This window comes from Blastomyces dermatitidis (genome assembly GCF_000003525.1).
Source record: "Blastomyces dermatitidis ER-3 genomic scaffold supercont1.8, whole genome shotgun sequence".
NCBI classification, from domain to species: Eukaryota; Fungi; Ascomycota; class Eurotiomycetes; order Onygenales; family Ajellomycetaceae; genus Blastomyces; species Blastomyces dermatitidis.
Genome location: NW_025544781.1, coordinates 1,266,440 through 1,291,542, shown reverse-complemented (window position 1 = coordinate 1,291,542; position 25,103 = coordinate 1,266,440). Strand labels below are relative to the sequence as shown.

Here is a 25,103-nt window from a genome sequence, read left to right as displayed (position 1 = left end):
GAACCGATCCCCAAGCACGGATGCATCCCGTTGAGCTTTCCCGGAAACGGCAGAGAAATCTCTGTCTGACCTTTGGAACCAACCTTGGAAACTCCGGAGCCTTTTTCACCATTAATAAATATGAACTTCTGGAGCACAGTAAGAAAACAAGAGAGAAGCTTCTGGCTGGTTGAGTCAGCATATATCACCCGGGAAGTTGATGAACGTTTTGGAAGGGCAAAAAAAGAGAAGCCTGAGACCATCCCCAAGGCCAAGGCTGAATAACCTTGATTTTATTCATTATCCACTACAACCGTTACATTGGTGTCAAGCCAGCCTGAGATGGACGGACCTGTTGGGGCCGGGTATCTGACCATCTCCCGAAGAGGCATTGCCCCCCCCCTCCCCCCTATTTATTTACCTATTTTCTTCTAACCAACGGGAAGCCCGAAGTTGGAGGCAAAGTTAAGGCATTTGGTTTCAGAAGAATGCGCAAAAACTGACATGGCAAATGATCGCTCAACATCTCATGCACAAGGTGAATTATCTTCGGTATGGCGGAGAGGGATCCATGATAAAATCACTCGATTGCGCAGTGGATTCCTTTAAATAAATGGGGACATAGCTGTTAGTGATGGAGGAGACAGGTTTTGCTATGTCACCTCCTAATGTTACTCCTTCTGTTGCAACAGCCATGCATGCGATTTTTTGATGAGGGATGTCATTTTGAGCCTTTGGCGCCTCTCTGGCTGTTCTGTCCAGTAGCCAGTAGCTTATGAATGAATCGTGCTTGAGGAATGCACCATCTAGGTTGCGTGGGTCTGATAGGGTTAACCTCTCCCAAAGTTATGATGTCGGGATGGATGATGATGCCCACCTAGCAGCGTTGAGCGAGGGCAAAAAGTGGTTATTAAGACAACTTTGAAATTACGAGGATCTATCTAGTTTGCTTTGTTCCCTCGTTCTTCAATCTCCTGCTAATTCGCTCCTTTATTATTATTAAAACGAGTGAATATAGACTCACTCCTGCTGGCTGGTACTAAAATATATCATCTACCTTTGTTGCTACCAGTTGCTCCTCCTCTACTCCAACTATCTCGATGACGATTTGTTGAAACTCAAATCCTCATACCTATTACCCATCTATCTCTATATCTGACATATCAACCACATCAAGCATAATAATGTAAGAAAACACCCCTGCGCTTCTGCCCTTTGCTCTTACGACTCTTCCAAGATATATCTTAGCTAACATACCAGCAAAAGGCGGGTAATTATTAGAAAAGATCCGCAGAGAGTCTCTGAATACATTGCGGACTATATCATCAGTATGTCCTATGCATGCATACGATTGCCCCTCTTGCTTTTGGCCCTTTTTTATCTCTCCATATGCCATCCTTGCCAGATCCTTTGAAAAAGGGTGTCTGCTGTGAGGAACACCGAGAGAATATACATTGCTCTATCCTTCATTCCCGTTGCAGTTGACGTCTCCTCCATCCCATTCTCACTCCATGACCCATAGAGCGCTTTTTTAACTGGTGCATGTGTTGTCTCGTCATGTAGGCCGTATCAAGCAATTCGCTCCCTCAGAAGATAAGCCCTTCGTCCTGGGCTTACCAACCGGAAGTAGCCCACAGACCGTTTATCGTATTCTAGTCCAGCGATATAAAGCTGGCGACATATCCTTCAGACATGTCATCACTTTCAACATGGTAGATAAAACCTCATCCGCTGCCGTTGCCTAAAGTAGTCTGGAAGGACTCGGAGAAAGGACCTATCATGCCAAATATCCTCCAGCTATCAAGAAAGAAACGGCAGAGAAACCGCGGAAAAAATGGTCGTTAACATTTCTTTTCTACCCACAGGACGAGTATGTCGGGCTTCCCCGCGATCACCCCCAAAGCTACCACAGCTTCATGTACAAACACTTCTTCTCGCACGTCGACATCCTGCCAAAAAACATAAACATTCTAAACGGCAATGCCGCCGACCCGATAAAAGAATGCGCGGACTATGAAGCTAAAATCCTAGAGGTGGGCGGCATAGATCTATTCCTCGGTGGCGTTGGCGCGGACGGGCACATTGCTTTCAACGAACCGGGTAGCAGTCTCCGCTCGCGCACGCGTGTCAAGACACTCGCCTATGACACTATTCTGGCCAACTCGCGCTTTTTCGACAACGATATGTCCAAAGTGCCGCGCCAGTCGATGACAGTGGGTATCCAAACGATCTTGGATGCGCGGGAGGTGGTGATTGTCGCGACAGGCGCGCATAAGGCTACCGCGTTGCAAATGGGCCTGGAAAGCGGCGTCAATCACATGTGGACGCTGTCCGCGCTCCAGCTACATCCACATCCTCTCATTGTTGCAGATGAGGATGCGACGTTGGAGTTGAAGGTGAAGACTGTCAAGGTATGTCATACACATTTCCAATGCGCCTCTTGATGAACATCATTTCTAATTTGACATCTCCCCTTTTTTCCAGTATTTCGTCAGCATTGAGCAAGCCGGCACCGATGCGCGGACTCAGGGTCCCCCATTGGTCCATCGCACAAAACAATATAGGCCACCAGTCATTACTCCGCCTCTCTCCCCCGGTGCAAACGATGGCGCAACGCCCGTGAAGGACAGCAAGCTCACAATCGACACATCCGGCTTCCACCCACGAACTGCGAATGGTGGCGGGGAAGAGGAGTTGGACGAGCTGACTCCAGACAGCATGTCATCTCGCCTTAAAGATTCTTCAATCGCAGGACTTGATGAGACGATGATTGCGGCGGATTTGGTTTTTGATCGGATGGGGTCGAGAATTGATGAAGTATAAGTGGCGGTGGTGGGGAGGCTATTTTACGCAAACCATTGGAAAAGATCTCCCTCCCCTATTGACAGGGAGCTTCAAACCAACCAACCTCAATATCGACATGAAGTGCTCTTCAAGGAATATCTGCTCAATAATGCCGTCATTTGGAATCCTTTATATTTTTCATTTCTTCACTTGAGAGAGGACATCTTGTTTCATTGCCAAAAAAAAAAAAAAAAAAAAAAAAAAAAAAAAAAAAAAAAAAATCCCAGTTCAGTACCCACTTATGTTTTCTTTCTTTGCACAGCTTCGTGCATGTTATTATTTTTCTATTTCGCCTCTCTAAATATCCTCATTTTCCGGGTCTTTTCCTCTTGTCTTCTTTTCCTCTATATTTTCCTTTTCCCTTCTTTCCTGCGGAATGCGCCCTCCCCCTTTGGTCAAGTCCCCTTTTCGAATACTTACATTTCCTCCTCCATTCTATATGCATTTATAGTATGTATGACTATGTTGTGACTATGTTGCTTGCCCTTGGTCTTCTGTGTTTATCAACCTAAAAAAATATTTTCATGTATCTATAAATTTACTAGTTTCAAGTACACAAGATCAGAATCAAGTAGTTACTCGGCAAAATCCCAGCGTCTACAGATTAAGAGAGGGAGAAGGTGTGCTTTTGTTTAGGCGTGTTTCGAATTATTTAATTTTATTTTATATCTACATATATTTAGAATTTAGAATACCAAGAAGCACGTTTGTTAATACTCAATTTAGAGTTTCAGTGCCAAATGCGCCTTCACTACACTCACAATTTCGTAAATGCGGTCGCAACCCCACCGCTCATGTCAACAAGCGTACTCTTATTCTTCACCCATGCCTCAATCCCTCGCCGCCCATTTTCAACTCCAACACCGCTCTGTTTCCAGCCCCCAACACTCATCTCTGCCGGGCTTTCTCCCCACGAGTTAATCCATGTAATCCCTGCCTCTAGCTGCGCAATCACTCTATGCGCCATATTGAGATTCTGTGAAAAGACGCCAGCCGCCAGGCCCAGTGGCGTGTCGTTGGCCCTCCTTACAGCCTCCTCAACCGTATCGTACGTAAGGATCGACATCACCGGGCCGAAAATCTCTTCCTGAACAATCTTCATGTCATCCGTGCAGTCTGTGAAGATCGTGGGCGCTACCCAGTAACCTTGTCGCAAATCTTCAGGGACACGGGGCTGCTCCAGACCGCCGTATAGGAGCTTGGCTTTATCCTGCTCAATGCCATGGCGGATGTAGCTCATGACTTTCTCGAAATGGGGGCCCGAGACGAGAGGCCCAAAGTTGGTGTTGAGGTCCATGAGTGCTCCAGCACGGACATACTTCATTTTTTCTAGTAGGCGATTTTCAAAGGCGGACTTGATGCTTTTGGGAACGAAGACGCGGGTTCCATTTGTGCATACCTGACCTGTACTGAAGAAGTTGGCCATCATGGCGCCGTCGACGGCGTTATCAATGTCCGCGTCTGGAAGGATGATTAGCGGGCTTTTGCCGCCTAGTTCCATCGTTACATATTTCATGTTACCGGCGGCGGAGCCGGCGACTTTTTTCCCCGTGGACACTTGGCCGGTGAAGGAAACTTTGGCGATGGAGGGGTGGGCGGTAAGGTATGCACCCACATCCCCGGCGCCGTAGACGACATTGAAGACTCCGGGAGGCAGGCCAGCTTCTGTGTATATTTGTGCAAGGATTAGGCCATGAAGAGGTGTGAACTCGCTAGGTTTATAGACCATGGTGTTCCCAGCAGCTAGACAGGGTCCGGATTTCCATAGAGCACTGGAAACAGCGACCGAGAAAGAATGGTAAATTAGAATATGTTGAATATGTTGGATATATTTACAGCTGCTTGTTTTTTCTCTTTTTTTCTGCTTACATTTGAATGGGATAATTCCACGCTCCAATACCGGCACACACGCCCAAGGCTTCTTTCTTCGTGTATACCCAGGCATCGTCCCGTAGCTGGATGGTTTCACCATTCAATCCTCCTCCGCCCACCAGGTTTGCAAAGTATTCAAGCACATCTGCCCCAGTAACGATGTCTACCGTGCTCGTCTCCGAGAACGGCTTCCCCGTATCTTGTGTCTCGATCTTGGCGATCTCATCGTTTCGAGCCCGAAGTATTTGGGCAGCCCGCAGGAGGACTCTGGTTCTCACGGCAGGCGGAGTCTGGGACCAGGCAGGGAAAGCTCTCCGGGCCGAATCAATGGCCGCATCGACGTCTCTATTCGACGAAACTTCAATATCTGCGAGAACCGAAGCGTTGGAGGGGTCAATCGACTGGAATCGCTTGCCAGAGCTGGACTGCTGGACTTTCCCGTCGAAATATAGACGTTGGCATGTGTAAGGAAGGGAAGACATTGTTTTCAGCAATATGAACTTTTTTTAACAGCCCGCAAGGAGCGACTGAACTTCTACAAAATGTGACAAAATGTTAGCTAAAAATGGAAGGCTATTTGTTTTCCCCACTCGTTATTGTCTCCTGTCTCCCCGAATAATGTGAAGCTCTAAATTTTATATCGCGGTTGAACCTTGAGAAAGTCACGTGGGATGACGTATGACCCAAACGTGGCTGGAACCGCCATGAATAGCCGGAAATGGCAACGAAGACCTCCTGTTGCGAAGTAACATGAATCCTGCTAAGAATAATGCACTTAATAGAGGAATGTTCTATCTACCTCTCTGGAATTCTGTCTAGGGTTGATCAAATGTATTACGAGGGTAATTCAATTGAATACATAAACTATGTGGTATATATTATACTAACTACTAGTGCATTGGAGATAGTTGATCAAGGCTATACGTTGGTAAGGTCGTGTCCGTGAGAGAGAGTAGGAGAGAAAGAAATGGGACCTGAGGAGTGTCCTAACAGAAGTAGGAAAAGTGTGAACGTTTATCATAAATGCAGAAGTGTGGAGAATTGTGCATCCAGGCATCCCTGCTGACATGTATTGCACCTAGGAAGTGGTTTTCTTAGTCCGCCTCTCGATATAGCACGGCGAGTTATGCGGAACCACAGTGAAGAAAGCCTTCCAAGTCCATTCTTGCTTCGGGTCAACTTGCCGGATGTTTAGTCTTGCACAAGCGTTGCACAAATTTTGTACAGCTCGATTCGCGCAAGGTTCTGCCTGGGACAGGAAGCATAGCCCATCCCCCACTGTTTTGCATAAGCGACATGTGTTAGTTGGGGAAATTATCCGGTTCATTTTTCTGTTCGTGGATACCGGATGGGATAATGATTACTTACGGGAATATAATATTTTGAGAGATGCGCTGCATCCTCACCTAGCCACCTATCCGGGTTGAATTCGCCAGCACTTGGGGCCCAAAGGTAATGCATACCCCAGATGTTCATAGACACAATGGTACCTTGTGGGATAGTCCGGTCACCAATTGTCAGGACGCCCTCGGGCACAATGCGCGGCAGCACTATAGGCGCCGGTCCGAATACCCGAAGCGTTTCTTTAATACACGCTTGCAAAAACGGCAATTTCTGTGCGTCCATGTAACCGATCACAGGGCCTTCAAGGCCAGCGGTCTCGATTTCGGCTCTCGTACGCCCCCAAGCGTTTGGGTGACGAATCACATAGTACACGAACGCTTGCAGCCCAGAGGCGACGGTTTCGTTGCCTGCTGCGACAGCGTTGAAGGCGGCGCTGTGGATCTCGTGCAGCTGCATACGGTTGGGATTGATGGAGCATTCGGAACCAGTGAGCGACGGCATCTACGCGGGCATCTGGGTCCTTCCGACGCTCCTTGATAGCCGACATTGCTGTGTCAATGAGGTGGCCCCACGGCGTAATATTCAGCCAGGTGATGACTGGATTACTGAGAAATAGAACGTGGAGCCAGCGGAAGTAGCCAGCGACGGAAACGTAAGCAGCCTACGGCGAAGCGTTGGCGATGCTGTTGTTAATATCGAGGCCTTCGCGCAAGAAACCGAATTGCTTGGAGAAGACAGCGTCGCCTACAATGTCTAAAGGGGCGAGGGTGAAATATTTACCCAGATCGATTGGGTCGCCAGAAGAAGCAAACTTGTTCAGCCATCCCAGCAGGAGCTCGATGGTTTCGCTGATGTTCCTCTCATTTACCAGTAGGTTGGAGAGAGTATAGGCAGGCGCAAGGTGCTTGGACAACTCCATCTTCACTCTGGGGTCCGTCGCGGACATGGGGTTCTCGAAACGGCCATCTGGGAAGGCTATTATCTTGTACCATTTGTCCTTGTGAAGCGTTGCTCCTAGGATTTTGCGAATGGCATCAGGAATGACTGACGCTGACCTCATTGTGAGCCACACGAACAAAGTATCCTGTTTTGGTGTCAGTTCGGTTAGACGTTGGCTCATGACAGCTACAAGAAAGTCGAAGAACACATACCATGTTCACCGTGTAACCGAATGAGTTCCAGATTTTGGTCTCCCTTGAGGATGCGATGGGTATGCAGCCGAGTGAAACTGGCCCCAAACGGTCCTGTAATGTCACTGATGGGGGAATAGTAACGACGGTCACAACAAGCAGTCCAGCGAGTTGCAGCCTGCTCAAGTCCGTGAGCTCCTTCAACCCTGCCATTGCTTCCAGATAGTGAACGGCGGGATCTATTTTATGGAGATGTACTCTGTAAAGCACGGGGAATCACAGGCCTGTCGTTTTACCCGCATACACTTTGTAATTAGCTGTTTCGGGTGTCTGGGGTCATGACAACTCCATTATCGGAATTGAATAAGGGCCTCCAGGTTGAAACGCATTCTTAGTGCACACTGCGATATATATATTTGCGCGTTGTCAGAATAATTCCAGAATTAGCTCGTCCCCCGGGGCTTTGGCTGGTCCTCCCTGGGGTGGGGACGAACTTCTGCAGCAGCCGTTCATTAGCGTAACTAGTTATTAGTTATGCCTGCGAAAAATATTTCCTACTAAGATTGGCTGATTTTCTTTCCCCCTGCTTTCTTCCCTGACTTCTTTTTTCCCTTGCCAGGTTTACCTTTGCTACTCTCACATGAAGACGGTTCAATTGACAAATGTTCCTGGCCCCAATTGGAAGTTGCTCATCGGAGGAGTGCTACCTACCGGGGGCATATAAAAGAACATCCATCGACATCCTCCTTTTTACGTGCAAAGGGTTTTCTTTAGAGAATGGTTTGAGGATTGAAGATCGCTTGGCGGCGAGCAAGCCCTCCTCTGTTGCTCACACCGTGAGTAATCCGTCCATAATATTATTAATAGGCTCTGCCACCGCTCATACTTTTGGCGAGAGCAGAATTATTATTATTATTATTGTTGTTGTGTTTCGGTAAGGCCCTTCATGGCCACCTGAAGCCACAAGGCAAGGGCTACGGGACGGGACGGGCGCTCAACGGAAGGAAGAGTTTCGGCAGTTCGTCGTTGGCTGGCGCCATTCCCGGACCGCAGACCAATTAATTAATAATAATTGGAAATGCGTCCCCTCTTCCGCAGGCTTCACTCTGGCTTATGTAACTTAAGTTAACTTTATGTTGGGGGTCCCGCGGTTGGTCGGCCCTTCTACCAGCAGTGCGCTGGTGGTGACCGAGCTCTTTTGCCCCAGTAGCCTACACTTTATAAGTTAACTGTGGAGTTGAGATCCCGATCCCGCCTTGGCCTCTCTCCCAGAGATATCTTCTCATAATCAATTCTCTCAACATTTAATGAAGAAAATCAATTTTTAGTCAGTCGCTTCAATCCTTAAAGGGCTGACAACATGATTCAAAAACAACAAAAAAGGACCAGACCACAGTTAAAATGTGATGGACTGCCTTCTGGCCAACCAAACTCCCGTTTGATCGACAGAAAATCCATATCCATGCTTCTATCAAAATAGTCCAAAAACTTTCCGCTACTAACGACCCCAAATCCACACCCCGTGAAATTCAGACGGGGAGATTTTTTTTTCCCATATCCCTTTATCAACCCACCCCAGGTTTCAGCGCCCTACTGGAGTTTCGCAGCTGGATATATATAGTTATATCTACACAACTACCCTAGAAAGGGGGGACCCATCCCCGACGACCTCAGGCAGTCGTGTTTCACTCCTTTGTTATTCTGCCCCACCGTGGCTTACATACTTCACTGCCAGGAAGCGTCTGTTCGGGTGGTTTGAAGCGTTGATAGAATACTTCAATATGGAGGGACTTCCACCGCCGTCCAAGGCACCGCTATTCCCTATCGTGACAGCTGATCAGAGGTCAGTTCTGGGCGTAGCAACTGCGGACAGCATCATTCCAACGCTGGACGTTTCTCTGCGCATACTTGCTCGAAACGTTGCGAGGAGATCGCTCGAAGCAATTGACTATTGTATCATTGCCGCATGTGTGAATCTAGGGTCTGATTATTTGTCCTGATAGCTGTCATCATATATCCTCCGCTAACTCTATGGCAGATATTTGCAGTGGCGTTGGAATCCGTCAGTATCACAGGTAGGTGTGCCCAGACCCACCGCCCCTACAGCACCCGTACATCCATACCTGATCTTTAATGTATCGGGCAGCAACTCGAGCAGTCACTTGCTGACCAACACGCACCGTATAGGCGTTATCCAAGGTGGAATTGGATGTGGACACACGATACAGGTCATCCAGGAATCCGGACCAGAACCCGTACCCAAGCTTCTGAAGGTAAATAATCCTTGGAGAAGCGTATCGTCTCCTGAAACACCATTCATATCGACAAGCACTAGAAGAATATTTAGCTAACACATCCGATCCAGCTTCTCATCCCTCTTCAATTCCTCTGGGTTCTTAGCCTAAGCTTCTACAAAGTGTCTATCCTCCTACTATACTCAAGGGTATTCCCTGTCGCTCCCGTTATCTAGATAGGAAGAGGAGCTATGGCATTCATCGCTGCATGGGCAATCGCGACCATTATTGCGGGCTGCACCATTTGCCGTCTCTTCGCGTACAATTGGGACCAGTCAATCCCTGGCGGGGAGTGCGGTGACCAGGTCCTCTCATTCACCATCACTGGTGTGTTTTCAACCTCGTCCCTGACGTGTTGGTTGCTGTGCCTCCCCTTACCGTACCTGGCTAAACTGCAGATGCAGCTGTACAAAAAAGTGATCCTGATTGGCGTATTCAGCATTGGTCTTCTGTATGCCTTCCCGCCCCTCCCCCCCTCGATATTTTTTTGGCCTCTCGGTCTACCCAATTGAATCAAAATATATATATTTCCCTCCTCCCCCCCCCCCCCCTCCCCCCTTGTTACTAACCACTCGATTAAATCCCACAGAACCTACGTCGTCAGTACCGTCCGCATACACACCATCTCCTCCATGGATTTCAAAGACATCACCGTCTCAATTCCCCCAGCAAAACATTTTCTCCGGCCTCGAACCCAGCGTAGCCGTAACCCTATCCTGCATTCCGCTCCTACGGCCCCTACTAAACCGCTCCAAGTACGGCTCTGATGGCACACCCGGGTATCCTGCCATCAAACACCACCGGCGCGTCGAAAAGCAGCGGACCCAGCGGTGGCCGTGGCTTCGAGCAGTTGAATGACGACAGCTTGCAGAATCAGCTGAGGCCGGTTGCTGGCAAGCATTTCGCGGCGGTGAGTACAGCGAAGAAGCCCGCGTCTAGTCGGCTTGACAGGAGCGATTTGGAGAGTAGCGAGGCGGTCGGTATTACCGTTCAAGAACATTGGCATGTGGGCACTGAGAGATGTTGAGGTTTGTTGGGGGTTTGGGTTGGGTTGGGTTGTGTGTTTTAGCAAGTCAAAAACAAAACGATCATAAGATATAGAAAAAGGGTGCAACAGGATAGATATGATTATGAATTACCCCATTCTCCGATGTCCTCTTATGGGTGGGATTGTATTGGACGCAGCATTTACTTCTTTTTGTATTCTCAGTTTGAAATGATTAGAACGGCTTTTTCTATCTAACCTTTCTTCGTCCATACGTATTTTTAATATGTATGATATAACTATTTACTATGTACGGGTTGCGCTTTTCTCCTCAGATCCAAGGACCCTTTCTACTTTCTAACCCATAGACCATCCCACTGTTTGGGGTTCTTCGGCTGGTTTAACCCACAGTATCGTATCGCAACTCAGCTGCAATGCATAATAAAACGGCACGCGGATATGATATCGCCCATTGGAGTTGGACAGTGCAGTGAGTAGCAGTTCTCCCTCTGACCGCTTCATCTGTCTAATAATTCCCCCCTTGCGGCGTCCTCTTCTGGAGTCTCTTGAGCTGGTTCCTGGTTGGTGCCATCGATGTCATCGCGCAGGGGCAAGCGGCATATGGCGGACTGAGAGGAGACCGTCCTTGCCAGTTAGGGCTTAGGGTTACTTGGCGCCGAGACGGGAAAACTGCTGAGTCATCCAGCTAGCCCTAATTTCCCGATTCGCCATTGGCTCGCTGCGTATAAGCCTCGGACTGACTTCGACGGCAAGAAACCAAAAAAAGAGAACAAAAACCATTTCATGATGTCAGTCAACTTGAATTCTATCCGAAGCAAGGGAAATCGCCGGAACTTCGAAAAAGAATGGGGGGAAATTTTATGTATTTTACCTTTGCCGCCTTTATATATAAATGCTCAGCCGCCACCCTCCCAATTATTTTCCTGTCAGGAGAAAAGAGGAAGACGTCTTCCCTTTCTTTCATGTTGTCATAGATGAACAACTCGACTTCAGCTTTCTCTTATGTATCTATCAAAGATCAATAGACCCTAGACTGCGTCTCTGCCCGGCATTAACATCAACCAAGTAAAGCCAAGCAAGAATCGCAATACGCCTCTCCTTGCCTCTCTCTCTTCAACTGTTCTGATTCTCCACTGTTGAGCATTGAACTCATTCAACAAGCCCGCCCTCGTCTACGGATCTCGAAAACCTGTTCAACACGAGTCCAATTAATAATAGAATAAACGCCGAATTGGAAAACTAGACCCAACGGTAAAAAAGAAAGAAAGAAAGAAAGAAAGAAGAAAGAAAGAAAACAAAATGGCAACCACAGTTACAGATTCTATTTCCGCAGCTGATGTCGATAGCTACGACTATGTCATCGTCGGCGGAGGAACAGCTGGCTGTGTCATCGCCAGCAGGCTGGCGGAATATCTCCCTCGAATGAGGATCCTCGTTATCGAGGCTGGTCCCAGCGACTACCAGGACGACAGAATCCTCCTGCTCAAGGACTGGCTCAGCTTGCTCGGCGACCAGGAGTTTGATTACGACTATGGAACTGTAGAACAACCGATGGGTAAGTTCTATTTCTGGCCCCCGCTGCTGCTGCTACGCAGTCCAGCGATTTTGCCCGCATTTACACCCCCAGATTCAGATTGCGATCAAGATTATGTCTTGAAGAACCCCTTTTTCTTACCCCCCCTTCCCCTGTATTTGGTTTGTCCACTCCATTAGTGGCGCCCCCTCTCTTTTTCTCAACGAGTATTGTACAGTGCTTACATTGGTATTCCGCTTACCTTTTTCCGTTTCGTTTTCTGTAGGAAATAGCTATATCCGCCATTCCCGCGCCAAGGTGCTTGGTGGCTGCTCCAGCCATAATACCCTTATCTCGTTCCGGACTTTTGAGTATGATTGCAAGCTTTGGGAAAGTATGGGTTGCAAAGGCTGGAACTTCGAAACCTTCACTCGCCTTGCGGATAACCTGCGGAACACCATCCAGCCCGTCCATCTCCGGCACCGCAACCAACTTTGCAAGGATTGGGTAGAATCTTGCTCCACCGCTCTGGGTATCCCGGTGATCGAAGACTTCAACAAGGAAATTCGTGAAAAGGGCAAATTGACGGAGTGTGTCGGCTTCTTCTCCATCTCATACAACCCTGAGGATGGCCGCAGAAGCAGTGCGAGTGTTGCCTACATCCACCCCATCATCCGTGGAGACGAGAAACGTCCCAATTTGACCGTCTTGACGAACGCTTGGGTCTCGCGCGTCAACGTTAAGGATGATACCGTAACAGGAGTCAACGTGACACTCAAATCTGGGGAAAAACTCACCGTCAATGCCAAACGGGAGACCATCCTCTGTGCCGGCTCAGTCGATACCCCACGCCTACTTCTAATATCCGGCATTGGCCCCAAGGAACAACTCGCCCCCCTGTCCATCCCCGTCGTCAAGGATATCCCAGGCGTCGGTGAAAACCTCCTCGACCACCCAGAAACAATCATCATCTGGGAACTCAACCAACCCGTACCCCCTAACCAAACCACCATGGACTCCGATGCAGGCATCTTCCTCCGCCGCGAGGCCCCCAACGCGGCCGGTTTCGACGGCGACGCCGCAGATGTAATGATGCACTGCTACCAAATCCCCTTCTGTGTCAACACCGCCCGACTCGGCTACGACGTCCCCATGAACGCCTTCTGCATGACCCCGAACATCCCTCGTCCCCGCTCCCGCGGCCGCCTCTACCTCACCTCCGCCGACCCAGCCGTGAAACCTGCCCTAGATTTCCGCTACTTCACCGACCCAGAAGGCTACGACGCCGCCACGATCGTCGCCGGCTTCAAAGCCGCCCGCAAAATCGCGCAGCAATCCCCCTTCAAAGATTGGATTAAGCGCGAAGTCGCGCCGGGGCCTGACCTCACGACCGACGAGGAGTTGAGCGAGTATGGACGACGGGCAGCGCATACCGTCTACCATCCGGCGGGCACGACGAAGATGGGCGATGTGGTGAATGATCCGTATGCGGTCGTTGATCCAGAATTGAAGGTTAGGGGATTGAGAAAGGTTCGTATTGCGGATGCGGGCGTGTTCCCTACTATGCCTACTGTTAACCCGATGGTAACGGTGTTGACGATTGCGGAGCGGGCGGCCGAACTTATTGCTGAGGAAGCCGGATGGAGAAGGGAGGCGCCTAAACTGTGATTATTTTTCATTTTATTTCTTTTTTACCTAATAAGTAATATATGTGTATTTTTGGCCATTTTTTTTGGTCATGTTTACCTCTTGATATCTACATCTGGGCACCATGATGTTTCATTTTCGGGTATCTGATCGGATCTGGTCTGGTCCTGGTGTGGGCGGATATTTCGCTTTTACTGATTTATCTATACTAACTTTTACAAAATTATGTGCTGGATACTCACATTATTTTGGGTTTACTGCCAGATAGGAAATTTAAAAGTGATAAAAGAAGTTTATTCGCTGGCTTCATTGATATATTATACGGTGATTTCGTTTTATTCTGTTGACACACCCCAACCTTAGGGGAATGAACCTGCGTCCTAGCCTTTCGATTACTGGATATTATCAGACATATATCGAGCAATAAAATCTGCTATCTGCTTACGACACTCCCAGAGAAAGGGGGCAGGGTAGCTCTGCTTTCACGGGTGGTTGGGCTGTTCTGTCCTACGTGAGGAACATGATTGTTTGCCCATCAGACCAGGGGCTGCCGAACACATCGTTCGATTAACTAACTAGTTAGTTAGTTCACTTTGTTTTCTTCCCCTTCAATGCTCCTCACCTTCACGAAAGCTGATGGTGTCAAGTCAAGTCATAAACAAACTCCCTTTTCAACCACGCTTTTCCAACCAATTTAGCATCTCTTCCCGCATCTCTCCCTCGTCAGTGATGCTATGGCCTATTTAATTCTGACTTAGCCCTTAATTTCGTCCGTGAAACCATCCTCATCTACCTAGGTAATCTATAGACATGCTGTCAGACGTTTGGTTTCCACACCTGTCGGATATTGCCCGTCCAACCTCCCTCGCATGAACCTAGTGAACTCTTACCGAACCCCTAAACTTCAAGTAACGTTCCTTTTTTTTTCGCCAAATGAAGCTTCTTTTTTTTTTAAAAAAAAAAATTGATAGGCAGGCAAGCAAGCAAAGCTAACACAAAATGCAGGTACATACAGAACCTGTGCAAAACACGCCATGCACAGCCAGCTCAATCGATAATACCACCGACCAGCACAGAGCCACAGTAACTCAAACTGGTTCGACTCAGTTTCCAAATTAACCACAATTATTGGTTCCTGCTGCTATCCTGAAACCAGTTGTTATTGTTATTATCGAACTCGATCTTGTGCTATCCATTCTACATTGCCTCTCTGTGTATCGCCCACCCTTCTCCTCCTCAAACAGCTCGGCGGGAACCTACAGTACTGGTAATGTACCTACCTGTGCACAGTACACAGCCGGCACGGATGGTACAGTCAGTACCCCTGTGCACTTTGGGTATTTGCTTTGCTCCTATATCCTTATTCCCCATTCGGAAGGGGCTAGAAGAAGCCGGCGATCGAGATATCAATTATTTATTGTTTTTCGAATTGGGATTGACAATTTTGCACTACTCCAATTTTTGATTTCCATACAAGGCGTTTTTTGAACAAGGGAGGGCAGCGGCATGCATCGTTCTGTTTGTCTGCTCGAGATGATGGCTAGGTTGCACGCAACACGGCTCGTGGACACTTGACGGGAAAAGGGGGAGGTCTCAGGACGCTCTCTACACGCACTCCTATCCAAGCAAGTTACGGCCATATGCTGTCAGGAGAAGCATCCATAGGGGTGAGCGAGGGTGCGGAGAAATCTATATAAAGATGCTTCACCCGCCTCCCAAAACCTCGTTTCTTCTTCGTCTCCACCGCAAAGCAAAGCAAAAGCATCCTGTCCTTAACAGAACAAAAAAGAAAATATCCAAAAGATCTCACACTCTCATTATTCATTATCCTCATCACCTACAAATTTCCACTCCTTCAACCAACTTTATCCCTCCCTCCCAGTCTCGACAGGCCCCCCAAACAAACACAAAAAAATTCCACCGCAACCCCCAGCCAAACACTCAAGATGCAGCTCCAACTCTTCCTCTCCGCCTTCGCTTTCATCAGCACCGTGGTTAACGCCGTCGCGCTCCCACCCCACAGCGGTAGTGAAGTCGGCTCCCCACTGGCTGTCCGCTCGGGTGGCACGTCCAGCTGCAACTCCGTCCCCCAGTGCTGCCAGAGCCACAAGTCCAGCGACGACAAGACCGTCATCCAGGGCCTGAAGATCTTTGGTCTTGACAAGGAGGCGAAGAATGCGAAAGGTGGTGTTGCTACTCAATGTATGTTGTCTCTCTTAATTTCCCTTTTTTTCTCATTTCACAGGAGGGGGGCCCGGATACAGGCGGAAGAACCACTGACTGATGGGATGTTTCTGGTGAAAATTAGGCAAGCCGATAACGGGCGTCTTGAATCTCGACCTACTTAATGGCTGCAAGTCCAACGCCGTATGCTGCTCTGACAACAAGATGGTGAGCGTTTCCCTAGCACTATATGTTTGTATATATCCAAAACTAATCGAACACCCCCCCCCGGGGGGAACCAGAACGGCCTTATCTTCCTCGGATGCGTTCCCATCACGCTCAATGTATAGACGAGATCGCAACCCCCGCAGCCGGAAACAGGAAGCCCCAGGCTAGGAGAGACAGAGACGGAAGAAATTTCCATCACGCTGGATTCTTTTGTTTTCCCCTCTCTCTTTCCCCCGGGCCTACGCCTTGCGCCTAGCGGCCCCGTTTTCCCATATGCGGACTCGATGTTGACGGACAATGGACCTGAATTGATTTGGTTATCTAGCTAACTCGACCTGGCCTTTTTTTGTTATTGAAATTTTTCACGAGATGCGAAGGGATAAACGTTTTTTGTGTGAGAAAGAGAGATCGTTTATATTTTTATATTGTTTTGTTGTTCTTTTTTTTTTTTTTTTTTTTTTTTTTTCCGCTTGCAAACCCCCCCCCCCCCCCCCCTTTTCTTTCTCTCTTTCTTTCTCTTTTTTTATTTAATTACGTTCCATTCGAGTGCGGCTGTCAAACGCCAACTTCATCCCTTCACACCCAACCACACCCCCTTCACCCTATTTTGTTCGTTAGCTTTTAATATCCGATGGGCCATCACTCGATGCCTTCGAACAAGGGGGCGTTGCTGTTAGGGCGGGGGACCACTTGGATGTTTGACAACTTTTTTTTTTTTAAAAAAAAGAAAGAACTACTTAAGCTTTAGCTTTGCTATATTTTTATATTAGTTTATTTATAATTGTTACAGTTATTTAATTTTCGCCAAAAAAAAAATATATCTGGCTCTCTTTTCTTCTACTGAGGCTTCCTTTTCTGGCCGTCCAATGTACCATGTACCGTGCATAAGCGTGAATTAAAACGGAATCTGAACCCCGGATGATCTAGAGACGGGGGAACTGGGCAATACATAGGAAATATAAATATAATCAGGGGAGGCGGGTAGGATATAGAAAGTAGCTGCGAAATGAATGCTGATATCATCAGGCTTTGAGAAAGTAGGCCATGTGTTCGTGAGTAGAGAGCAACTTAGTAGGGGAGACTGTCCATGCATGCAACACAACACCCCACCAATGATGCTATCATGATATTTAACGGCCGAGTAGAGAAGAAGAAAGAAAGAAAGAAAGAAAAAAGAAGAAAAAAAAGGAGTTTCAAAGCCAGGAAATTCTTCACCATTCACCATTCCATGAATTAGAAATCAGGTGAATGCAAGTGTTGGAAGAATGCCATCATATATTATCTATATATATATATCAATACATCAAGCAGACAATTTGATTTACATAACAAGCATAATCAGCAAAAGTGTAACTGAAGTAAGAATCACAGAGTATATACACAGGCCGTGGAATTCCTGAGAGTATTTCTATTATTTTTTGTTTACTGCAGTTTTTATATCCGCGTGTTGGTGGGTTGAGCCTGGAAGGCATTCAAAATAAGGGGTAACATAATGAATAGCTTTGTAAGTCAAGATATTAAAAGAGTGGGTTTTCAAGTAAATCTGCTTTACTATACTCTGTAGATAAATATATATATATATATATATATTTTGCTTCTCATGATAAAACACGCAATATAAACAAAAGGGAGAGTAAAAGGGGGTTCAAGGAAGGCAGAAAAAATGGTATTCAACTATATATGTAAAACGTACTGTACATGAATGAACTCGTTTTTATCTATAATATCTCTATCAAAAACTCTTTAGGGCACTTATTTTTCAATCTGTATATCAACTAATCATGGCAAAATATATATCTTCGCAGTGCAAAGAAGAAGAAAAGAAAAAAAAAAAGGGGGGGGGGGGGGGGGAGAAAGATATCCCATGCGGATAGATCATGAAAGCAAACATAATGAAACAAGACAGAGCAGCAACTTCCCCGAGGAATATGCAGAGCCTGGTGGGAGGCTAACATCCAAAACCGCCCCCTCTCTCCCTCCCAGCTCTCCTCCTTTTCACCCCCTCGCATCCACATTCACACCTCCTCCCGCTCCCCATCCTTCTCCCGATCAAAAACCCTCACCCCAAACTTCCAAACCTGATCAACCGTCAACGACCCCTCCACATCCTCCCCCAAAACCACCAAATCCGCATCCGCCCCGGGCGTCAACACCCCCTTGACCCCATCCACCCCGAGCATGCGCGCCGGCGTCTCCGTCACCGCCCGCACCGCCTCCACCACCCCCGTGCCCGCCCACCTCCGAAAATTATTCACACACTCAATCAGCGTCGCCGAGGACCCCGCAATCTTCCCCTCCGCCGACCCTTCCAGCGTCAGCAGCGCGCCGCTCTTGACAATGCGCTCCCCGTTCGTCCACTCGTACACGCCGTCGGGCATGCCGCACAGCTTCATCGCGTCCGTCACCAGCACCATGCCCGCCGGGTGCGCGTGGTAGGCGATCTGGATGCTGGTCGGGTGCAGGTGGATGCCGTCGGCGATTAGGCCGTAGAAGGGGCGGGTGGCCTGCTGGGACTGCTTGCCTAGTAGGCCGAAGATGCCCGGGTGGCGGTGGTAGAAGGGCCGCATGGCGTTGAAGAGGTGGGTGATCATGGTTGCGCCGGCGGCGAGGGCGTCGAGGGCTTGTTCGTAGGTGGCGTCTGAGTGGCCGATGGAGAAGATTATGTTTTGGGCGGTGAGCGGGGGGATGAGGGAGTTCATGACGCCGACTTCGGGGGCGGCGGTGATCATTTTTATGTTTGGGCTTGGGTTGTTATTAGGATTATTGGTGGTGGTGGTGGTGGTGGTGGTTGAGACTGCGGAGGAGGCGGAGGCGGAGGCGGTTGTAGGGGTGGAGGCATCTTGGGGGATAAGGAGGTTTTCTTCGCCGTAGCAGTCTATTAAGTCCTGGAAGCCGTTGGTGGCGGCGAGGAGGACGCTGGAGGTGTGGATGCCATTTTTACCCGGGCTGAGGAAGGGCCCTTCGACGTGTGCGCCGAGAGATTCCGCTCCGTCCTCCGCGCGGCGGGATCCGCCAGAGGGGCCTAGGGATGGTAGGACCTGTGATTCATGATTTAGCTTCTGTTTTTTCCCCCCCCATTTATATAACACAGTAATCGTATATATATAAATTCTCCCCCCCCCCCCCCAACCTCCTCTTTCCGTTTTAGCCTTGTTTTCGCCGATCCGATCCCATCCCACTACCATTTCCATTTCCATGTTTCAACATACCGTCTTATAAACCGCCGCCGCCTGACTCGTCACCGACGGCAAAAACGACGTAACCCCCATCCTCACCAGCGCCAGACACGCCTTCCTGAAACCCGCATCGTACTTCTCCCTCGTCGCCTGCGGCACGGAGAAATCAAACCCCTTCGCGCCGTTGATCTGCACGTCGAGGAAGCCGGGGGCCAGGATGCGGCCGCCCAGGTCGACGGTCTGGTCCGGGCTGAGCTGGAACTCGTAGAAGGCCTGCTGGTCCTGGAGGATTTTGCCGGAGGCGGAATCGACCCAGAGATCCTGCTCGATGAGCTGGCCGTTGAGCGGGAGGCGGCAGTTTGTGAATTTAGTGATGCGCGGGGTTAGCGGGGAGCTGTCGGGGGTTTGGACTATGGAGGGCATGGTTGGGTTGGAGATGGGTTTTTTTCTTTCTTTCTTTTTTCTTTCTTTTTCTTTTTCTGTAGGGTCAAGTCAGTTTGGCTCTTGATTGGGTCAGGATATATGTGTCTATCTATATCATGGAGGGGAGGATATTGGTTGATTTGATGAGTGGGTTTTGGTTAAATATACAGAAGAAACATTCTGGAAGTAAGTTATAGAAGGAATAAGAGGGGGGTGTGTATATAGATAGAGAGAGAGAGAGAGAGAGAGAGAGAGACATACGATGTTGTTAATTATATTGTCTCCACGCCCACAGCAGTAAGTAGCAATATTCACTCTCACACTTATTAGTTACAGCTTCAATCGAAGACTAATAAATTTTATTTTATTTTATTTTATTATTGAATGGACAAAATGAAATAAAACGGCTGATCGCGGGCAGTGAAGCAGCACCCCGAGCGGGAAAAGATGAACTATGACGGGGCGGAATTCAGGGAAAAAAATAATTATTTATTAGTTACGAAGTTACGACAATTCATTCTTCCTTGTTCTATCTAATGGTTAGGTTATTAAGGGAAGAAAATAAAAGAAAAAATAAAAGAAAATAAAAGAAAAAGAAAAAGATACCCTCGTGTTCTCCCCTTCCACTCACTCACTTCTTGCTCTGATACCGAAACTCTCTCCATCTACTACTACTACTACTACTACTACTTATTACCACTTACTATGTAACTATCTGGTGTGGGATCATCGTGGGTCACGGAGCGCAGCCGAGTTGCCCGAAGAGAAGAAGAAGAGAAGAAGAAGAAGAAGGGAAGGGAGAACGAAACCAATAATCAGTAGAAAGGTGAGTGTGAGAGTGTACAGGACATGTACATGTACAGTCCAATGTAGCGATGCGATGCACTGGCGCGGCGATGTAGTTGTAGTTAACTAGTTGTAACTCCGTAGTGTGTCTTGCCCTTGTTCGGAGTTAGTTGGTGGTTCGTTAACTTATTATTTATTATTATTTTATTTTTCAACGGTCAAAAGGTCAAGCAAGGTCTTCCTTTCAACAGGGCAAACCAGCAAGAGAAGGTAAAATAATTTTTTCTATTCAATCAAATCTCCCTTTTCGCTTTTCTGATTCAACGATATTATTTATTTATTTGGAATGAATAGTTAACGATGATAACGATGACATCATCGCCCTAAATAAAGCTTCTCTCTGGCAAAACCTAATAGACTAAATAAAGAATACCCGACGGTGACTGACACCGACAACAGACACAAATGATACAGCTCCCGTACGTCCCGCTGTAACTTACGTCTGGTATCACAGATACGACAGGGACGGTCCCGTCATGACATTACAGTAAAATACGCCTCCTTTGATATCTTATTATTATCCGTATGGCTATGTATGGCTATGTATGGCTATGTTACTTGTATGATCAAAGTGGATCCTTCAGCAGAGAATCCTCGCTGGAGATTTCTACTACTACTACGACGACGACGATGATGATGATGCGGCGATGGATGGATGGATGGATGGATGTATGTACGGAGTAGGATGGAAGGGAATATGGATGCACGGTCACTCTGATGCCCGCGAACTAACAGCGAACTAACAGCGGTCGGTGACACTCATGGCATGGGCATGGCATGGCAACAGTGCAGGGTCTAGAATTATTAGAATTATCATTAATATTGTTTTACCATTGCTGATGTTTATTATTGTTTGGTGGATCTATGATTTGATATCATTTGATTATTCAAGCTGACACCTGACCTTGCTTTGAAATAAAAATGGGTGGTTTGCTTTGGTTTGCAATAGATGAGAAATAGTTATAGTAGGCGAAGGTGAAGTAAGAAAGTGATAGAAAGAGAAAGGGGGGGAGGAGGAGAAGAGAGAGGTAAGAAAACAATGAGATGTAACCGCGACAGTAACCTGAAGTCATTTTTTTGATTCATTTATTTATTTTTATCCACATCAGATGTACAGAAGAGAGTACGGAGTACTCCGGTTAGTTGGTTAGTTGGTTAATTGTTTGATTAGGTTGACAACAGACAAAGAAGTAAAGCTCCTATTCCTATGAGAGAAGCCATTGAAATAATAGTTCACAGCCAGCCAATGATTGAACAATCACTGATGCGCGATCCTGTGCGAAAATCATCGAGAATGGGGTAAAAATTATTTACTCTCTCTCTGTATACGGAGTAGAGAGAGAGAGAGAGAGAGAGAAAAGATCCGGGGAGGCAAAATAAGAATCCGACTCTTTTCCAACCGCGAGACATCATGTCACACACACACACACACCCCTTCAATGTTGCTTGTTGTTGTTGTTGTTGTTGTTGTTGAGCTCCAAGTGGCAACAAGAGAATGGGACGCAATTTTATTAAATAAACGAATAAACGAATAAACGAATAAACGAATACATGAATAAACGAATACATGAATAAACACAACACATGAGAATGCATGAAGTTGTATGATAAATGATATGATATTGGCATGATATACAAAATACCACCCCACCACAACCACCACAACCACACCCGCACCCGCGCACCCGCGCAACCCGCAAATATACAAGAATTTAAAATAATAATATAACCCCAAAGTTGAACGTAGCATGTAACCCCAGCATTGCTGCGGTGCGGTTCCTTTTAGTAGAAAAACCCTTCAGAAGCAACACAAGCAACAGGCCGGTGCAACGCTGCGGTGGAAGCTTGACACCACACCCAAGTTCCAACACAAGACGGCTAACTAGGCTAGCTCGGCGCTTGCGGAGTTGTGGCTGGAGGCTAAAAGAATTAGCTTTGTAGCAGCTTGCGCCTGAAGGAAGGGAAGGGAAGGGGGCCCTGCCCTGCCTGGACTGGACTGGGCCCGGGGGACTTGAGACGTTTGGGATTTTGAGGTTTGAGGTTTGAGATTTGAGATTTGGGATAATATTATATTATTATTACTCCGTATATATTTTATTAGCATGGAGAAGCAAGCTGCTTGGCTGGCTACTCTACTTGAGAGCTTTCGGTGAGCGGGTTTGATTTCTTTTTTTTTTTTCTTCTTCCCTCCCCCCCTTTTTTTTTTGCTTTTGGTCGTTGAACGCTGCTGGGATGAGGGGGTGTTTATTATTATTATCTTTCATTTCTTTCATTTCTTCTCTCTTCTTCTCTCGCTTTCCTTTCCTTAGGCGCGGTCTGGGGAAACAAGAAACAAGAAAGAGACAATAGAGCTGCAGTACCAAGGAACCATGCCTGCCGGGGTATGTCCTTACACAGGTACCTTCGGTACGCGGGAGCTTACCCAAAGAAGGAAATTTTGGATCTCACCTGAGCAGTTGAACAGTGAGCAGTCTTGGTCTTAGCTTTGTATTGTCGTAATAATAATAAGCAGGCTGAAGATATTCATTTCATGATCCTGATCCTGTCTAATAAGTAAGAATAATCAGAATAATCAGAATAATCAGAATAATCAGAACAAGAATATAGAATATAGAATATAGAAAAAGAAACGAAATAGAAACAAAGCCGGTTCCCCCATAGTAGCTGCTATAATTAAAAAAGCGCCGTCATGCATGCCTGCCGTGTCTTCCTCCCTTGTTAAATTTAACATCGCAGCAAGCACTTGCATAGATCATTGATATGATAGATAGATTACTCCGTTAAGACGATAAGAATAGCGTGGAGCCAGCCAATAGAACAGAGCCCGGGGAGATTGTTAATTTCCGCCGCGATGTTTGCCCCGCCAATAGAAAGCCGAGTACGGAGGATCCCATACGGGACCACTCTCCACTCTCCACTCTCTACTCTCCACTCACCCTCCCCCCCCCCCGGAGTTGAGCACAGTACAAGTACAGGACAGGACAGGACAGGACAGGACAGGACAAGGACATACAGGACAGTACAGTACAAGTACAAGTACAGTCTGTCCCATGGAAGGAAGGGGCTTCTATCACCTGCATGAACCTTGACATTTATACTTTACGATAATGATCATTCATTCTCTTGATGTTTTAGAGGAGTTGGTTGGTGGCTGGTTGGTCTTATTATTCATAATTTCTTTAACTACGGAGTATAAGTAAATGCTTGATGATATTGAATTGATGACTTGGGGTAAGCGAGGCTAGTTATTAACATACACACTACTGTTCTCCGTACAGTAGTGTTCATCTCTTTTCTCCAGTTTTTGTGCATTTTTTTAACCCCGAAGCTGGAGGGAGGGAAGCTAGTTAGTTATACCGTACATGGGCTAGCGGCAGGTGGAGATTGCTGACTCCTGAGTAACTTACCGGCTAGAGACTTCTTCCTTGAATACCATTTCCCAACCAACCCCGTTGTTTGGCCCCATTGACTTTTCCCTCCCCATACCTAATTAATATCTGTACAGATACATGTACATATACATACATACATACATACATACATACATACATACATACATACATACATACATACATACATACATACATGATACACTGCCTACATGTTTGGAGATTAACAACCAACACCACCACCCCACACGACACGACAACGGGCTTCCTAGCTAGTTAGTTGGTTATTAGTTAGTTAGCTTCGACGGGTTGCCGTTTGTTACTTCGGCCGTGTCCAGTCACAAGCGTGTGTTTTGTTGCTGCTTGAGAAAACTCATCCATCCTTCTTTTTTGCGGTTGTCTTTTGTCATTATTTCTCCATTCTCCAGTCTCCAGTCTCCAGTCTCCAGTCTCCAGTCTCCAGTCTCCAGTAGAGTCTAGCTGCTCCCATCTCCAGCATTGTCAGCCACCAGCCAGTTCTCCAGTTTTTGGTCTCCAGTTTCCTCGTTGCTTGTCGCGTGCTAGCCTCCAGTCAAGTCCGAAGCATCCTCTGCGACTCTGCTAAGACGCCCTTTACTACTGTCTCATCCGCCAGCCAACGCCAGCAACTGCGCCAACGCGCATCCACTGCGACCCTTGTGTGTGCCTATCTCTTGGCCCCTGTTGCTGCTGTTCTCCACGATCTTCCTGTTGCTCTCCGGTCTACGACTACCACCACCACTACGACTACTAGGACTACTAGAACTACTAGGACTACTACGACTACCCCGACTACCACCACTACCACCACCACTACTACTCCTTATCTCGGCTCATTCAACACATACATACACTCTCTTTCTTTCTTCCCCTTCTTCATGAACGTTATATCTGCGCCCTCCGACGCTCATCTTTAAACCTGGTTCTTTGCTCTCTCTCTCTCTCTCTCTCTCTGTCTCTCTATATCTGATCTATCTATCTCTCTCTCTCCATCCAACCAAAACTTCTCTCTCCCCCTCCACCTCCCGTAGCTCATGGCCGGGCCAGTGCGTCAGTACAGATTCCAACTTGCAAAAGGTATTAGAGATTGAGATTCATTAGAAGATCATTTCTGATGTACAGCTTGATGATGTTCATATCAGTTCTAAGATGGGTCTGGAGAGTAGAACAAGACAGGAGATTGGAAATTTAACAGGTTATAATCTTGTATTGGAGAAGTCACGAACTCTCC

The 25,103-nt window shown here is 47.3% G+C and overlaps 8 protein-coding genes across 12 annotated transcripts; 4 read left to right on the top strand and 4 right to left on the bottom strand.

Annotated features, from left to right (window-relative positions):
• The first annotated feature begins 50 nt into the window (after window positions 1–50).
• On the top strand, window positions 51–3,032 carry BDCG_07214 (glucosamine-6-phosphate isomerase). 3 transcript variants are annotated; one of them, XM_045423013.1, is made up of 6 exons: window positions 51–367; window positions 450–1,165; window positions 1,246–1,307; window positions 1,543–1,691; window positions 1,845–2,390; window positions 2,464–3,032. In XM_045423013.1, coding segments are annotated over exons 2-6 (1,098 nt in total). In that variant the 5' UTR covers window positions 51–367; window positions 450–1,163; the 3' UTR covers window positions 2,803–3,032. The 3 variants fall into 3 exon arrangements, with proteins under 3 accessions (XP_045282047.1, XP_045282046.1, XP_045282045.1); XM_045423012.1 differs by having other exon boundaries at window positions 433–1,165; XM_045423011.1 differs by having other exon boundaries at window positions 426–1,165.
• A 12-nt stretch (window positions 3,033–3,044) lies between these two features.
• BDCG_07213 (betaine-aldehyde dehydrogenase) lies at window positions 3,045–5,295 on the bottom strand. The gene is made up of 2 exons (XM_045423010.1): window positions 4,693–5,295; window positions 3,045–4,595 (listed from the first exon to the last, which is right to left on the bottom strand). The coding sequence occupies exons 1-2, from the start codon at window positions 5,175–5,177 to the stop codon at window positions 3,581–3,583; spliced, it is 1,500 nt and encodes a 499-aa protein (XP_045278500.1). The 5' UTR covers window positions 5,178–5,295; the 3' UTR covers window positions 3,045–3,580.
• A 205-nt stretch (window positions 5,296–5,500) lies between these two features.
• BDCG_07212 (benzoate 4-monooxygenase cytochrome P450) lies at window positions 5,501–7,435 on the bottom strand. The gene is made up of 5 exons (XM_045423009.1): window positions 7,191–7,435; window positions 6,705–7,123; window positions 6,545–6,644; window positions 6,064–6,489; window positions 5,501–5,973 (listed from the first exon to the last, which is right to left on the bottom strand). The coding sequence occupies exons 1-5, from the start codon at window positions 7,380–7,382 to the stop codon at window positions 5,887–5,889; spliced, it is 1,224 nt and encodes a 407-aa protein (XP_045278499.1). The 5' UTR covers window positions 7,383–7,435; the 3' UTR covers window positions 5,501–5,886.
• A 1,515-nt stretch (window positions 7,436–8,950) lies between these two features.
• On the top strand, window positions 8,951–10,490 carry BDCG_07211 (uncharacterized protein; the record flags this gene model as incomplete). The annotated part of the gene is made up of 6 exons (XM_045423008.1): window positions 8,951–9,139; window positions 9,208–9,244; window positions 9,357–9,442; window positions 9,535–9,612; window positions 9,640–9,914; window positions 10,220–10,490. The coding sequence occupies 6 exons, from the start codon at window positions 8,951–8,953 to the stop codon at window positions 10,488–10,490; spliced, it is 936 nt and encodes a 311-aa protein (XP_045278498.1).
• A 758-nt stretch (window positions 10,491–11,248) lies between these two features.
• On the top strand, window positions 11,249–14,658 carry BDCG_07210. Of its 2 annotated transcripts, XM_045423007.1 has the most exons (4): window positions 11,249–12,024; window positions 12,269–14,207; window positions 14,282–14,537; window positions 14,635–14,658. In XM_045423007.1, exons 1-2 carry the CDS (start codon window positions 11,769–11,771, stop codon window positions 13,648–13,650), a joined length of 1,638 nt encoding a protein of 545 aa, XP_045282044.1. In that variant the 5' UTR covers window positions 11,249–11,768; the 3' UTR covers window positions 13,651–14,207; window positions 14,282–14,537; window positions 14,635–14,658. The 2 variants fall into 2 exon arrangements, with proteins under 2 accessions (XP_045282044.1, XP_045278497.1); XM_045423006.1 differs by having other exon boundaries at window positions 12,269–14,537.
• On the top strand, window positions 14,576–16,459 carry BDCG_07209 (uncharacterized protein). The gene is made up of 3 exons (XM_045423005.1): window positions 14,576–15,831; window positions 15,938–16,020; window positions 16,095–16,459. The coding sequence occupies exons 1-3, from the start codon at window positions 15,576–15,578 to the stop codon at window positions 16,140–16,142; spliced, it is 387 nt and encodes a 128-aa protein (XP_045278496.1). The 5' UTR covers window positions 14,576–15,575; the 3' UTR covers window positions 16,143–16,459.
• A 1,189-nt stretch (window positions 16,460–17,648) lies between these two features.
• On the bottom strand, window positions 17,649–20,104 carry BDCG_07208. Of its 2 annotated transcripts, XM_045423004.1 has the most exons (3): window positions 19,881–20,104; window positions 19,230–19,675; window positions 17,665–19,058 (listed from the first exon to the last, which is right to left on the bottom strand). In XM_045423004.1, exons 2-3 carry the CDS (start codon window positions 19,617–19,619, stop codon window positions 18,036–18,038), a joined length of 1,413 nt encoding a protein of 470 aa, XP_045282043.1. In that variant the 5' UTR covers window positions 19,620–19,675; window positions 19,881–20,104; the 3' UTR covers window positions 17,665–18,035. The 2 variants fall into 2 exon arrangements, with proteins under 2 accessions (XP_045278495.1, XP_045282043.1); XM_045423003.1 differs by having other exon boundaries at window positions 17,649–19,058; window positions 19,230–20,104.
• Window positions 20,105–22,007: 1,903 nt separating this feature from the next.
• BDCG_17482 (uncharacterized protein) lies at window positions 22,008–22,503 on the bottom strand (the record flags this gene model as incomplete). The annotated part of the gene is made up of 1 exon (XM_045426599.1): window positions 22,008–22,503. A coding segment is annotated over one exon (326 nt), but the record flags the coding sequence as incomplete, so codon positions are not given.
• Window positions 22,504–25,103: the final 2,600 nt, after the last annotated feature.

Excerpts from the sequence above, each read along its gene's own strand:
- BDCG_07214 (XM_045423013.1), top strand. Across the intron at positions 1,308-1,542 it reads CATTGCGGACTATATCATCA|GCCGTATCAAGCAATTCGCT; the intron begins GTATGTCCTATG and ends CTCGTCATGTAG. Across the intron at positions 1,692-1,844 it reads ATGTCATCACTTTCAACATG|GACGAGTATGTCGGGCTTCC; the intron begins GTAGATAAAACC and ends TTCTACCCACAG.
- BDCG_07213 (XM_045423010.1), bottom strand. The coding sequence starts at position 5,177 with ATGTCTTCCCTTCCTTACACATGCCAACGTCTATATTTCGACGGGAAA. Across the intron at positions 4,596-4,692 it reads TGGAATTATCCCATTCAAAT|TGCTCTATGGAAATCCGGAC; the intron begins GTAAGCAGAAAA and ends CGCTGTTTCCAG.
- BDCG_07212 (XM_045423009.1), bottom strand. The coding sequence starts at position 7,382 with ATGGCAGGGTTGAAGGAGCTCACGGACTTGAGCAGGCTGCAACTCGCT. Across the intron at positions 6,645-6,704 it reads AGCATCGCCAACGCTTCGCC|TAATCCAGTCATCACCTGGC; the intron begins GTAGGCTGCTTA and ends TCTATTTCTCAG. Across the intron at positions 5,974-6,063 it reads TCTCAAAATATTATATTCCC|TGGGGGATGGGCTATGCTTC; the intron begins GTAAGTAATCAT and ends TATGCAAAACAG.
- BDCG_07210 (XM_045423007.1), top strand. The coding sequence starts at position 11,769 with ATGGCAACCACAGTTACAGATTCTATTTCCGCAGCTGATGTCGATAGC. Across the intron at positions 12,025-12,268 it reads AACTGTAGAACAACCGATGG|GAAATAGCTATATCCGCCAT; the intron begins GTAAGTTCTATT and ends CGTTTTCTGTAG.
- BDCG_07209 (XM_045423005.1), top strand. The coding sequence starts at position 15,576 with ATGCAGCTCCAACTCTTCCTCTCCGCCTTCGCTTTCATCAGCACCGTG. Across the intron at positions 15,832-15,937 it reads AGGTGGTGTTGCTACTCAAT|GCAAGCCGATAACGGGCGTC; the intron begins GTATGTTGTCTC and ends GGTGAAAATTAG. Across the intron at positions 16,021-16,094 it reads GCTGCTCTGACAACAAGATG|AACGGCCTTATCTTCCTCGG; the intron begins GTGAGCGTTTCC and ends GGGGGGAACCAG.
- BDCG_07208 (XM_045423003.1), bottom strand. The coding sequence starts at position 19,619 with ATGCCCTCCATAGTCCAAACCCCCGACAGCTCCCCGCTAACCCCGCGC. Across the intron at positions 19,059-19,229 it reads CGGCGGCGGTTTATAAGACG|GTCCTACCATCCCTAGGCCC; the intron begins GTATGTTGAAAC and ends CATGAATCACAG.